Raw genomic sequence first — 15,380 nt, 5'->3', positions numbered from 1 at the left:
ATAGAAAGTAAACAATTGACTATTCAGAATATTTTAACCCATCTCAGACAGCTTGTTATATTGATATTCAGTATAAAAAAACTATATTGTGATAAATATCACAATATGGTGAAATCTGAAGTATTTTCTTCTTTCGTTTTTCTATTTTCAATGATATTATAATATATCACAATACCCCTGAAAACAGAAAAACAAAAGAACAGAAAATAATAGAAAAAAACTTGTTTCCAGGATCAGATCAGATCAGATCAGATAGAACTTTATTAATCCCATCTTTTGCCAGAGACTGCTTCAGATTACAAGAAAAATAAATATAAATGAAATTATCTATATATACAAATGTATTCAAAAGTACAAAATGTATTCCAAAATATAAATAAAATATGAAGTATAAATAAAAAATGAATGAAATGAAATATTGCATATATACAAAATGTACACAAAATGTATTCAATGTACAGAAAATGTGCTAGGATATAAAAACTAGAACATATTGCAAACAAATTAACAAGCCCGAAAACAAAATAAATCAGAAAACAAAATAACAAACCTGAAAACAAAATAACTAATCCAAAACAAAATAACAAATTTGAAAACAAAATAAATCTAAAAACAAATCAAATCAGAAAACAAAATAAGAAATCAAAAAACAAAATAAATCAGAAAACAAAATAACAAATCAAAAAACAAAATAACAAATCAAAAACAAAATAACAAATAAAAAACAAAATAATAAATTAAATAATAACAAATCTGAAAGCAAAATGACAAATCAGAAAACAAAATAACAAATAAAAATACAAAATAACAATTCTGAAAACAAAATAGCAATTCTAAAAACAAAATAACAAATAAAATACAAAATAATAAATTCAAAAACAAAATAAACACCAATAAGTTTGTCTATTTTTGTCACACCAGTCGTAACTGATAAGTCTGTATTTTATTGGTGTTCAGACGATTTCTTTTCTTCGACAAAGAAAAGAATTTTTAGGATAGCAAGTCTGCGCAGAACCTGTTACTGCGTTTAACAGCGCACCCTTCGCCTTCTTAAACGCACCCCTTGTTTACAATTGGTCACATGCCCTCGGTTTTGAAGGCACTTTTTGGAGTGGTGTTTTTGCAGCCTGAGTAAATCATGGAAGGGTGATCTTAATGGCTTTGAGGTTTTAATACGTTCACTGTCTATGGATGCCATTTTATAGGAAGAAGAAAGCAGCAACTGAGGGCGAGGTATTCGGCTCTTTTCTTCCGTGAATGTCTGTGATTCTCATGAACAGATTTTTATATCCAGCTCGTTAGCTAACTGAACTGACCATTAGCCAGTTAAAACCATAACCTGCTCATTAGGCCCCGTGATACTGTCCGGTAATCGTGCAATATAAAGAAATGTAGTGTCTGGGGGAAAAAACAGTTTAATTAAACGTGTTAGTTAAATATTATCCAGTTAACAAAACGAAGACTAGATAATAGTAGCTAATAGGATAGCGAGCTAACTAGCTGTGCTAGCTGGTTGTTGGCTAACGGGGTAAGTTAACAATAACTGCTCTTAGATAATCGAGATAATAATTATCATTTCGACCTATTCCAGGTTTCACTGGGGTTTAATCTTAATTTTAAAAATCTTCTCTGATTTTAACTAGACATCTGACTGAGCTAGCTGTAGCTCTTCATTACAGCGGCAGAAGGTAGATCTTCGTTATACTCCTTCTAGCACTCTTATTATGGCTTCCGAATTATTTTTAGAAACGGCTTCAGATTCCATGAGCAGATGTAGAATCGAATAATTAGAACATTATATTAGGATAAGGTTTGTTTTTTTTTCGTGTGTTTTTTGCGTAAATGTCTCGATACTTAAAAAGTGTAACAACTTTTGTCACACGACAGCCAACTTGTGATCATGACGTCACGTGACTGCTGTTACTCAACTAGTCTGAAACGCTACAGAACTCAATGCATTATGGGTATTCTGTTGTCTTGTTAGGGCACGTTATTCAGACTCTATTGGGATCTTATCTATTGGGATTTTATTTTGCGCATTAGATATTCTACAATGAGAATTCACAAACCTTTCATAATCTGGAACTCTCTTTGTATTTTTTTTACTAATAAAAATCTGGTATTTATATATGTGGCCATTCATTCATTGCCCTAATGTTTTTCTCCACCCATAGAATTATATGGATTCCAGTCTGAGATTGTTTACTGGCATAATAATTTTGATCACTGTGGAATCGACCTCATTATCCGGATGTAGAATATCTCTGAACCTCTTGCGAAGCTTCCCAGAGCACTGAGGATTCCCAGACTCCACTTGAAATAGTTAACCCTGGCTGATTGTTAACCCTGGGTTAAGGGAATCCTGGGTTATCTCCTTTCACATTTCACACTGCTCATACTTTACCCAGGGTTAATGTATTTGTATATTTGCCTTGTCATCAGCCGTGATTGGATTAATACAGAGCGTGACCACTTAAAAAAAAAATAGACTTGCTCTTTCACATCAGTTAAAAAATTGGCTTGACATTTAGTCTTTAAGAATTAAAAAAAAAAAAAAAACAGGACAGGTTTGCTGTTCTGTATGTTATCTTTCACGCCTTTATAATATATTTTGCCCTTTGTAACTTTGTCATATAGCCAGACGTTTGTTGATATCCAGCTTCTGCTAATTTTTTAGTCAGTTCCTTAAACACTAGGGCATTTCTGACTGTGCCGACTAGGTTGCCCTGACGGAATGTTCTGATCATAAGTGTAAAAAAACAAAAAATTGTCAATAGTGTCTTTGCTCCAATGGATGTGTTTTCAGTCACCATTTGACATTACCCCCCCCCCCAAATGCTTCAAATACTGTTAACACAACATACAACGTTTCAGTGACTGTACAAAGCATGTGATATTAGGCGCATGCTGTTCAGTTTCTGATTGGGTTTCTGTTCCTTTCATGCCATGCACATTTGGCACTGCAGTGAGGAGTTAACACTTTGGAGCAGGGTTCATAGAGCCCTAGCTGAAAATGCCACGCAAACATTCCTCTGCCCGGGATTAAAAGCACGGTTTCATGCATCAGTAGCTTGGAGTTTAGTGAAGTGTAGAAAGACTTCACAGGATGATGAAGTGACTCCAAAATGACAAAATCCACAAAACAATTTTCTTCGACAGGATGTCGAAGTCAAGAAGCCTATGGAAATGTGTGGTTTTTAGCAGCTGAGAGAATGTGTAGTGCGTAAATGTGAACATGTAGATGATGTACAAAATAAATACAAACTGAAGTCTATGTAGTTTTACATTCACTGATTCCTGACTTTATAGACCTGCTGGATAGTGAGAACATGTCGTTTTGTTCTAGACACCATGTGATCAGCTAATTGTGTTTTGCTAAATGCTGAAATTTGTTTGTGTTTTAAAGAAAGCAGAGCTGACCTGTTCCTCCAACTGCACTTCTTTTTTTTTTGTTTTTTTTTTTTTTTTTACAGTGTTGAAGACTGCAGGAGATCCTCTCGTGTTCTCAGTTGGGATTTTTCACAGTAGGCTCTGTCACGGACAGGGGAGATGTCAAGTACAGCCATGAAGAAAAAGGTCATTTTACAGGAACATTTCTACACAGAAACTAAACCAGACTTTTTTTTTTTTTTTTTTTACTCTAAATAATGCACAGTTTAATGCAGAAGTTTTGGAACAAAGTGTGTCTGTATGTCTCTTTGTGATAAATCAGAATCTTTTAGTTTAATGACACGGTTGAAGCCTCTGCTTGCTGCATTTGCTGAGTTGTTTGTGTTTTTAGGTGTTACTGATGGGAAAAAGTGGCTCAGGAAAGACCAGCATGAGATCAATCATCTTCGCCAACTACATCGCCAGAGACACTCGCCGACTTGGAGCCACAAGTAAGACAGTAAAACATGAACAACCAGCCGTTTATTCTTCCTCCAGCATCTTTTAGAAAACATAATCTTGTGTCTCTTGTATCAGTGTAAACACGTTTAAACCTTTTAAGTCACACTCTTGTTCAGTTTTCATTGTATCTGAAGAATTTACAGAAACTCTGCGCACCACAGAATAGTTTCGATCAGGCCCTCCAGGATCCCGCTGAGATTTTTTATGATTGTTGTGGGCAAAAATACTTTTTTCCCCCAAAAAAATGTTTGATGCATTGGAGTGTATTGTGCTTTTTTTTGTGGAAAAACTGAATTGGTGAAATTTCATGCACAGGATTCTTCATTTAAACAAGGAATAAAGATGCATATAATTACTTTCAGTGGAAGCAGTCCCCATGTTAAAACAAATGGCTTTGGCTGAATGTGTCCTGTGATTTGTGATGTGTATCTTGGCCCAAAGCTGCAGTTATTCTGGAAAAAAAAAGAATTTGCTTGATTTGATTAATTTCTGTGATCACAAACTTGCATAATCCTGGTGGAGCTGTTCCAGGCTCAAGATAAAGCAAATATTTTCATTGATTTTTTTCTCAGTAATATTAAATGTGAACTACATTGTTGTTTTTTCCTCTACCAGCTTGTGTTAGTCACAACTTTTTATATAATCACAAAAGTACACATTATTTTCTTTCACATAAATCTCAATCTAACCTATTTGTTTTAAATGTCCCACCCCCCACCCCCGCCAATGGAAAACTGCATAGAAAGATTTTGTTAGTATTCCCCTGAAAAGCACCAACATGCACACAAACAGGGTCTAATTGACAAAACCGCTGTTTATTTATTATTGCATTTTTTTTAAAAATATCATGGTGTAGTATAACGTATTATACAACAGCAGGGTTAAATTCTTTGTAGTTAAGCTTTCTAGTTCACTAGTCACGGCACTGATAGTCTCGCATAGCCAGAATTTTAGGTCTGGACTCCATATCAGCTTTTATTGGCTAAGGATCACCCAAAAGAACCTCAAGAGAGACATGTAAAGCAACTAGTCATAAGTTGATTTGTTCAGTGTCACTTTTTAGGGGGTGTACAAATGTGAAGTCAATGTTCCTACAAAAACAGACAGGCATGCAGCCATAAATCGTTCATTTAAGAAAGTTGTGCAAATGAATGAGTTTATACCGTGACCTTCAAGTCATTTGAAAATCCATCTTTTAGGAGATCTTCATAAGTGTTCGGTGTCACATCTGTAAACACAACAGCTTCCTTCTTCCATAAAGGAAGTAGAGTGTCACAACGGCTTTGTTTCCAGGCAGACCATTAAAAAATATGATAAACGTTTCATGGAAATTGTGTAGACTAACCAATCGGATCACAACTTTTAAACACCTGAAGTGTTTTCAGTTATTTGTGCATCAGGCGTTCGGTCAGTGGTTCATAGGGTGACTTCTGATGCTGAGACTAGGGCACTGATCAGGGAGTTGATTGATTGACGGAGAAAAACGTATGAGATCTTTTTGAGAGTGAGACTCTGTAGGTTTCCTGAGGTAAGAGAGTCTTCAGGGGAAAGGAGGATTTTATAATAGACTTCAAGGGAGAGAAAAACAAAGAGAGAGGCTGGTGAGAGATCAGCTGTTTATAGCTGCTGTAACATAAGTAATAACAGGAATGAACATGCCTCACAGATGTATTAAATGTATATCATTTAAAAAGCATGAACTCAGAAGCGTCATCTATTAATAAATACAGAACTGGACTCATTGACGTCAGTGAGGATATCTCTTAAAATATACTTCTAACAGGAAGGAAGCTGTTGAAGAAATGATGTCAAGCAGAATAAATCCTTCAGAATATTTAAGCAGTCATTCTTGAGACTGAGATTGAAGCGTGGACCTCCAGCACTTAGAGGTGTAGTGTCCTGATGATAAAATGGTGCTGTGGGATAAAAAGTTATCCACTTCATGGTGATGTATTGAATATTATTCAGACACCACAGACTGTTGTTACTGCTTGCGCTAATTAAATATAAAACGAGTAAATATAACCATGACCATGAAATCAGTGCGTGTCTCTATGTCCAGAACACAGGAGAGGTGTGTTCTTAATCTCATTGGTGTTGAAAAAAATGCTGTAGTTCAGGTGTAGTGATATTTCAGGTGCAGGTTTTCCCAGACTGTTATTAAGAACGAGGACTGAAGCAGGAGCTTGTGATTTGACATGCTACTTTGTTAACCATCTATTTCTCACAATCTGTGCAATTTTTTCAGTTCCAGTGCAGGTACATGCTTATTTCTGATCAGTTACCCACCACAGCAATTGTGTTTGCTTTCTCTGCAGTTGATGTGGAGCACTCCCATGTGCGATTTCTGGGCAATCTGGTGCTGAACCTGTGGGACTGTGGAGGGTGAGTGCACTGCCTCGACTCTGTTCTATATTTCAAGATGATGTAAAGACTGCTTCTTGGGTTTAAGACAAATTACCTGATAAACATAAATGATTGCACAATTTGTTCATAAAATGCTTACACACACAGGTTTAAACTCCTGGAAGATTTGTTTCCAATTTGCAAAAGCACCAAACAGGGAGGCATGAGTGGACTTTGTTTTTTTCTTTCTTAAAAAATAATAATAATGATGATAATCTGCAATAGTTTCTTTTTCCTTTTAAAATGTCCTATTTTTCTAGATTTATGGTGTGGTAATGTAATCCTCAATGTAATCTAATAATAATAATCATAGTAATATTATTCATAGTTGTACTAATAGTTACAGTACAGTGGTTTAGGGTATGTTTTTTGCAGCTAGAGTTGGGCCTCCTATACAGCTACATAAGCGGTGAATGCATATGTTTATCAGAATTTCTTTTGGGAACAAGAGTTCCCTTTTCATGCAAGCATCTCCCAAACACCCTGCAATTTCCATGCAAGGCCATGTCCTCTGTCACACTGCAGTTCCTTGAAGCTAAGAACTTTTATACTTCTAATGGAATGTTTAGAATCCTGATCTAAACCCAGTCGAAAATCTCTGCCATATCTGTGGCAACAGAGTTATTGCTAAGAAACCCACTACTGTTGACGCGTGGACCAAAATCACACCAGAGCAGTGTGGGAAAACTAGTGATGTCCTGCAGCTGCAGGTGTGCTGAAGTCATTCAGAGCAAGGGCCTCTACAATTCCTACTCATTTTTAACAGTCGAATCTTCTCTTGGTGAACAGTGGTTACTGTTCTCTGATTCTGATCACAACAACAGAAAGGTTTTTTTTCAGGTGCGTTGGTATTTTTTGTAGAGCATGCTAGTCGAACAGTGGTAGAACCCACAGCTAATACTCCTTCACATTCTGAGCAAAGATTTACAATATTTCAGAAAAAAATCTCTACTGTATTATTAATAGTAATAGTGTTTTATTGCTTGCTGATAAGTACAGTGGAACCTCGCTTAACGAGCATAATTCGTTCACGTATCTTACTCGTTAAGCAAAACAATTTTTCCCATAGGAATCAATGTAAAATACGATAATGTATTCCATGCCGAAAAAATACTCAAAAACATTTTATATGTACATAATTAATTTACTATTTATAATAATATCTAAAGGCATTTTTTAAATTATTAACGCATGAAATAAAAAGATTATTAATATGAATGAACCTGAAAGAGAATAAATAGTCAATAAAATAAAAAGAAATAAACACGATTATAACTTATGAAGAAAGAAGGTACAGTAGCTCCTGGCGCGAGGGAGACGGAGGGGAGGAGGAGGGGGAGGGTTATTGGGGGGAAGGAGGAGAATCTTCCACCGAAGGACACTCTTCTTCACTCTCTGCAGTCTTGACTGACTCACTAGCTGTAAATCTTTTAGAAGCACTGGCACTACTGGCAGTTTCTTTTTTTACAAGAAAGCTGTCTAGAGACATTTGTTTTTGCCTACGCTTCAAAATTTAGCGAAAATGCGACACAGCATTATCATTAAATAAATTTGTAGTGCGCATTTGTAATGCGGAACGAGCGCTAAACACAGACTGATAGCCGAGAAACCACCTCGTCGTCTCATTATGCAAAATATCGCTCGTAAAGTGAGTCTTTTTTTCTTTTTTTTTTACAATTTGTTTTGCTCGTTATGCGAATCACTCGTTATGGGAGGTGCTGGAAAACTGGAAAATAAATTCTAGGCCATTAAAAATAATAATAATATATTTCTAATGAAAGTAAATCAGTTTATAAATTGAGTGTTAATTTTTAACCCTAGAGAACTACTACTACTAGAGTCAAGAGAACTACTTTTAGAGTTGCTGAATGTGATTCATTGTGTAGCTGTGTTTGTTTGCTCACGGATTGTTTTGTCTGTAGGCAGGATACCTTCATGGAGAACTACTTCACCAGTCAGAGAGATAATATCTTCCGCAACGTGGAGGTGCTGATCTACGTGTTCGACGTGGAGAGCCGCGAGTTGGAGAAGGACATGCATTACTACCAGTCCTGTTTGGAAGCCATCCTTCAGAATTCACCTGATGCTAAAGTCTTCTGCTTGGTGCACAAAATGGACCTGGTTCAGGAAGATCAGAGGGACTTGGTTAGAAAATTGTCTTTCTAAATTATTCAAAATAAAAAATAAATGCAAATTAAAAATTGATCATAAAAACAAAAACTTTAAATGAATAAAAAATATATAACACTGAAAAGGAGGGAGGGAACTTTACAAAGTTCTGTCAGCTGTCACAGTCTGTAACTGTTATTTAACAAAAAAAAGATGCAGTATCAGCATTGTATTATAACATAATTGATCACAATATTATGTTGCCACAGGCTTGCTCATTAGGGATAAAATAAAATAGTCTAACTATAGAATTTAATAATTTATTCTTATTTCTAGTTAATTAGTTATTTTTTATTATTATTTTTCATTTTCCCCTCCCCTTTCTCTGTTTTCTTCTTTTGTAAGGCTGCTTTGAGACAATGTTCATTGTAAAAGGCGCTATACAAAATAAACTGAATTGAATTGAATTGAATTATGGCATCATAGCTGTTTATATCAAGAGATAAAAAGTGCATTGTGTTACAGCTTTCTGAGCATGTTTGTGTATTGATGCTCCTCACCATGTGTTATCCCAGATCTTCAAAGAACGTGAGGAAGACCTGAAGAGACTTTCACGCCCTCTGTTATGTACCTGCTTCAGAACCTCCATTTGGGATGAGACACTTTATAAGGTAACGCTGTTTGATTTTCACGACCCTGATCATGTCAGCTTGTATACTGGTCAGTATTTAAAATAAAACTGCCAAAAATACAGCAATTATTAAAGACACAACTACAATTAACATATTACTCCTCCATCCTTCCTCATAGAGAAGAAAAATTGATTAAACATAAAAACTCCTGATGCACATTCTGTGTTCTACATTTTCTTTTTTTTTTTTATTTCTTTTATAATTAAATAAAAGAAAGTACATCTGCTTCTGGTTTTGACTAAAGTGACATGAATGCTGATATGACCTTCCTGCTCCTCCTCTCTGCCCACAGCTGATGCTTGACCACACCCCCACTGCCACACCCTGCTGCAGCTAAAATTTTGTTTTGTTCTATAGATCTGTCTTTATCTTAGATCAAAGTCTTACAGTATGCTGGAGCACAAACATGATCATATCCACATCCATACATTCCATAAGCTTTTCCGCTAATGACTGGATTGAGTGTTATTTTGCCGCATGACCTGCTGCTTGCTTTCCATATTCTTCCTATATTATACTGAGATGTCTACTGATTTTGTGTCGTCGTGACTCATTTATGTGTGTGTGTTTGTAGGCATGGTCCAGCATTGTCTATCAGCTAATCCCAAATGTACAACAGCTTGAGTCCAACTTGCGCAATTTTGCCCAGATCATTGAAGCAGATGAGGTCCTGCTTTTTGAAAGAGCCACCTTTCTGGTAAGCATGCCATTTAAAATCGAGTACTCTCTATAGTTAGAAAGACGTAGTAAGGATATAGAAGACATAGTAAGGAAGTGATGGCTTGAAATGATGTACATTGTTACATCTACATTTGTCCTTTTGGCTTCATTTGGTAAAAGATGATATGCTGTAGCAACAGTTAAGGCAAGCAACAAAGGTCAATATATATATATATATATTGACATGTGTGTGTGGAGTCACAGTAATCTGGTCTTTAACATACACTATATTGCCAAAAGTATTGGGACATCTGCCTTTACATGCATATGAATGTAATATGGAGTTGGCCCACCCTTTGCCGCAATGACAGCTTCAACTCTTCTGGAAACACTTTCCGCAAGGTTTAGGAGTGTGTTTATGGGAATTTTTGACCATTCTGCTCTAAAGTATCCCAAAGATGTTCTGTTAGGTTGAGGCCAGTCAAGTTCCTCCACATCCATGTCTTTATGGACCTTGCTTTGTGCACTGGTGTGCAGTCATGTTGGAACAGGAAGGGGTCATCCCAAATTGTTCCCACAATTATCATGAAATTGTCCAAAATGTCTTGGTATGCTGAAGCATTAAGAGTTCCTTTCACTGGAACTAAGGGGCTGAGCCCAAACCCTGAATTCAATGATTTGGAGGGGTGACCCAGAACTTTTGGCCATATATTGTAAGTGACAGGTGACAGGACAGCATGGAGCTGCGTTCTTTCATTTCAGATTCTCTCTTCTGTTCATCTTTACTTCTCAGGTGATCTCTCACTATCAGTGCAAGGAGCAGCGAGACGCTCATCGCTTTGAGAAGATCAGCAACATTATTAAACAGTTTAAGTTGAGCTGCAGGTGACTGAGTGCTTTCCATTTTTATCAGTTTACTCTGCAGCTTCTAAACACTGTGCTGGTTTTGATGGTCGAACTCATTTAGTTTTGTCTGTAATCCCGCAGTAAACTGGCTGCTTCCTTCCAGAGCATGGAAGTGCGCAACTCCAACTTTGCTGCTTTCATTGACGTGTTCACCTCCAACACCTACGTCATGGTGATCATGTCTGACCCTTCCATACGTAAGAGCTGCTTTGTGGTTATCAGGGGCTTCACTCAGTGAACACAGTTTCCTGTGTGTGTGTGTGCGCCTGCCTGTCTGTTGGGGGGTATTTTGTGTGTGCGTGTGTGTTGAAGGGTGGTGTGTGTGTTGAGGGGGTGTTGGGGTGGTGCTGTATGTTTTTGTGTGGGTTTTGGGGGGGCATTGTGTGTGGTGTATGTGTTGAAGGGTGGTGTGTGTGTGTGTGTTAGGGGTGGTGTGTGTGCGTGTCTGTGTGTGTGTTAATAAGGGGCAGTGTGTGTTGGGGGGCTAGTGTGTGTGTGGTGTAGGGGGGGTCAGGTTGTTTTTTTATGTTGTTTATAGTATAGTTACTTTTTATTTTCTTTCTCTTTCTCCCCTTCCTCCCTTTTCTTCTTGATATTCTTCTGTATCTAGCCTCTGCTGCTACCCTCATCAACATTCGTAATGCCAGGAAGCATTTTGAGAAGCTGGAGAGGGTGGACGGCCCCAAGCACAGCTTGCACATGCGCATGCGTTAGACATCTAAACCCTCTCCTCAGGTAAGGTGATCAGAACATCCGGCCAGAAAAATTTTGAGGAATTATTTGAGATTTTGAGGAATTGTTTGAGTTTATGCTCCACATTCTGTGCTTTTTCTGTGGACCAGCAGCTAGAGACAGATGTGCCAACATTTAGAGAAGAACTCAAAGACGCCGTTGCAGATTCTTTTGCTTTCTGCTGAATTTTTCTAGGTGAACTTTGTCCTGTCAGTTCATGAACCTTAGTCTTATAAGCCAGTAGCAAAAAAGGCAAGTATTTTTTTATATAAACAGTTCAACAATAAAAATAAAGAATAAAATGTGCTTTGTGGTTATTTCATATTATTATTATTTTTTGAAGATTACCTTAAGTTATTGCTTTATGACTGTGATAAAAGTAGAAACTCCAAGGTTTTTCGTTAGCATATTTACTTATTCATGAGGCTCTGTGCTGTCTATCCATATGCTGAGGTTTTCATTATAAAAACCTCTAGTGTTTATAATGTTAGTCATGTTGGCACCTCTGTATCTGGACACAGCTTATAGTACTAAACATTACTGATTGGTCCAACAAATCTTTATATCATGAACAACCATCTTTTTTTTCAATGAAATGATTTATTTATTTTTTTAATCAGACTGAATGTTTTCATTACATCACCAGATAGAAATGTTGCAATAGTGTATTTTCTTGAAAGGGCTGTGGTGTGAAAGAAAATCTGCAATCTTTCCATGCACATCTGGTAAACACTGGGATTCAAATCGCAGTTTGTCACAGTCACGCTATATTGCAAAGGAGGATTAAAAAAAAAAAGGGGAAAGAGAAGAAAAGTAACCTCTTTAGTTCTTTAAAACATCTGTGGATATTCACTGCCTCTTGTCTGCACCTTTGTGTAGATATGTTGAATATTTTGCAGTAAATGAAAAACCAGCATCATACAAGAGAGTTATTTATTATACAAAGTCCAGTAGAAAAACATAAATAAAATCTAATAAATAAATCATAATTTTAGTTTTTAAAAAAAGCAAGTAAAGCTCCTGTTACTTATATAATAATAACACTGGCTGCTTACTTAGTTCCATGTACAGAATACAGAGGCGTGCTTATCATGTGTAAAACGTTAGCCCAGGCTTATCTTGCTGATTTATCTTGAGAGTTTTGCGTAGCTCAGACAAGCACGCTGTTAATCACGAGGATTACTCGCAGCTCACAGGAAGATGTTTTCTCTCGTATAGTGATCCAAATAAGTTGAGAAAACACTATAGCTTTAAAGGCTTTTTAATTCCAGATTAACAGAAACATACTCTCACTGACACTTCATTAGGAGCACCTCGATACCTACATATTCGTGTTATTATTTAATTAACCAGTTGTACAGCAGAAGCACAATGTATATAATCATCCAGATAGAGAGAGGTTGTGGTGTTGGTTCCAGATGAGCTGGTTTGAGTGTTTCAGAAACAGCTGCTCTTCAAACACAACAGTTTCTAGCATTTACACAGAATGGTAACAGTTCTGTTGGTGGAAAAACCTTGTTGATAAGAGAAGTCCGAGGAAGATGGCCAATAGGACGAATGCAGTAGCTCAAATAAGCACTCTTTAACACCATGGTGAACTGAAAGGCATCAGAAAATGCTCAAAACATCAATTCTTGAATGAGGTGAATGAGCTTCAGCAGCAGACAACCACATCAGCTTTCTCTTCTGTCAGCCAAGAACAAGAATTTGAGGCTGTCATGGGCACAAACTCACTAAAACCAGACAGCTGAATACCAGGGGGGAAAATCAGGCCTTTTTACCAGTTTTCAGCTGTCTAATTTAGGTGATCCTCTGCCCTTTATGGTTTCAGAGTTCTGTTTTTGGTTGTCAGGAGTTTTGTTAGTTTTTCACACCATGCTGCATAAACTCTAGAGACTGTTGTGTGTGCGAAAAATCCCAAGAGGTTAGCAGTTTCTGAAATACTTAAACCAGCTCATCTGTTACAACAATGCCACAGAACTCACATTTCTTCCCCATTCTCATAGTTGATGTAAAGAGTAACTGGAGCTCTTGACCTGCATCTGCATGAGTTTTTGCATTGTGCTGCTGCCACATGATTAGTTGATGAAATAATTACATAAATTTGCAGGTTCCTGGGTTTATTGATTTCTAGTTCAGTCATTAATGGCTATAGATGTAAAATCATGTAAAGCACAATTAATTTGCCATAGTCGGTGTGTCATGTCTCATGTTTTAAATAATGTATGTATATATAATTGCTCTCGGTGCTCAGTCTGCCCTCATGGAGCCAGATTTTAGTTGCTTCATTCCTTTTAGTTGCTATATTTAAATATTCAGTGATGATTTATTGTTTTATTGTGTGTGGCTTTTTAATGTAAGACTTTTATAGTGCACTTTTTTTGCACCATGTGAAGAACAGAAACTCTTCATGGTTATTTCTGAATATCAGAAAAAAACAGAGGCCAGAGGCTCGATATCTAGCACCAGGAGCTAGTTTTACTGTCCTTCTAATGTTTGTCTCAAATAAAACCTTTTCAATGCTACGTCAGTCATGGTCATTAGTCTAACACATCAGAACGTGCCAGAGGGTATTTCTCAGCCTGTGTCTGATCACTCGTTCTTGTTTTCTCTTTTCTCCCTGTGATCCGCTAGAGGGCCTGCGTGCCAGGGAAATGGCACCCTGGGGAATTCCTCATATCTGCTGACTTCACTGCATCCAGGGGGTTTTTCTAGAGACTCTTGGCATTTTTAGATGAGAAACTTTTTTTGTCACACCTTTTCCTTACAAGACCTGAACATAAGGCTGTTTGGGATTGATGAGGAACTGGGGATTAATCATGAAAATCTTGGTAAATGGGTAAATGAGATGTTAAGCCATAAAAAAAAAAAAAATTAACATTGTAAGGATGATGCACATTTAAATGTCCCTTAACCTATGATCAGTGCCATAAAGTGAGTAAAGATATATATAGGCTCTCACAAACAGTGGACATATCTATCCTTTCGCCCCCCCCCTCTCTTTTTGTTCACTTGTGTTTCTGTAGCATTGTGTAAGTGCTGCCTGTGCTGCAGCTTGCAACAGTATGGTTTGTTCTGAAAATGTTGTCATTCTTGCTAAAAAGTGGTCACTGACCATCTGAAACGAAGCAAAAGTTCACACCTCTCCTTTTCTATACAGATGTTTATTTTCCCTATTTATTGGCAAGGCAAATAAAAGCAACGCAAATAAAAGCAAAGTAAGTGTTACTTTTCTTAACAGTTCAATGTTTTCTCTGGTTTTTCTTTTATATATGACTCCTAAATTTCTCTCTCACTGGGCTTGCTGAAAGACTCAGCATGGGGAAATTGATTTTTATACCAGAAATGTGTTCATACCTGCAAATATATTTTTATTAATTGGTTAGCCCAAGCTAATAATCATTCACAAGCTAGTTAAATGAGCTTGCTAATAAGTACTGCTTTAGCAAGCCGATAAGTTAGCTGCTTGTAGCCTATGGACAGAGAATTATAAGCTGCTTCTGCATTTCATGCAGCACAAAGCCCACCTTCATTACCATGAGAATGTACAGGTGTCTCACACCGTGCAGTTCATTTACTCCATTCATTCATTCTTTTATTCTTCTTCAGTAGCTGTTTTATCCTGGACACGGTGGCTTAAACCAGGGGAGTTTCTACTGTTTGATCAGGCACCCAATGTTCTAGGGGGGTTGGGGGCATACACCCCCAGGAAGTTATTATTTGGGGGGGGGGTCCTGGTGTATGTGGGATGGATTGGATAGATGTTATGGATTAGTGGATGGATTTATGGATTGCCTTTCTAGAGTTTGATCACTTGGGGCAAGGGACCACCAAAGATTTTACAAAGGTACATCTGAATTTCTAGGGGGGGTAAGGAGACGTATGGTAGCTTTGCAAAAACAACACCATTCTGGTGAGTATGAATGGGATGTCTATTATGTATTTTCTTATTTGTTTCCTTAAATCCTCATTTAAAACATTTTT

The 15,380-nt window shown here is 37.1% G+C and overlaps 1 protein-coding gene across 3 annotated transcripts; it reads left to right on the top strand.

The window, feature by feature from the left end:
• The first annotated feature begins 1,070 nt into the window (after positions 1-1,070).
• Positions 1,071-14,642, top strand: rraga (Ras-related GTP binding A). Of its 3 annotated transcripts, none has more exons than XM_058397176.1 (11): positions 1,071-1,233; positions 3,474-3,576; positions 3,782-3,881; positions 6,210-6,276; positions 8,220-8,442; positions 8,982-9,077; positions 9,673-9,795; positions 10,552-10,643; positions 10,746-10,861; positions 11,275-11,399; positions 11,510-14,018. In XM_058397176.1, the coding sequence occupies exons 2-10, from the start codon at positions 3,550-3,552 to the stop codon at positions 11,376-11,378; spliced, it is 948 nt and encodes a 315-aa protein (XP_058253159.1). In that variant the 5' UTR covers positions 1,071-1,233; positions 3,474-3,549; the 3' UTR covers positions 11,379-11,399; positions 11,510-14,018. The 3 variants fall into 3 exon arrangements, with proteins under 3 accessions (XP_058253159.1, XP_058253160.1, XP_058253158.1); XM_058397177.1 differs by having other exon boundaries at positions 11,507-14,018; XM_058397175.1 differs by lacking the exon at positions 11,510-14,018 and adding an exon at positions 14,031-14,642 and having other exon boundaries at positions 1,072-1,233.
• Positions 14,643-15,380: the final 738 nt, after the last annotated feature.

Source organism: Hemibagrus wyckioides, linkage group LG08 (assembly GCF_019097595.1).
Source record: "Hemibagrus wyckioides isolate EC202008001 linkage group LG08, SWU_Hwy_1.0, whole genome shotgun sequence".
NCBI lineage: Eukaryota > Metazoa > Chordata > Actinopteri > Siluriformes > Bagridae > Hemibagrus > Hemibagrus wyckioides.
The sequence above is the reverse complement of the archived record's forward strand: the minus strand, read 5'-3'. Positions and strand labels throughout refer to the sequence as shown.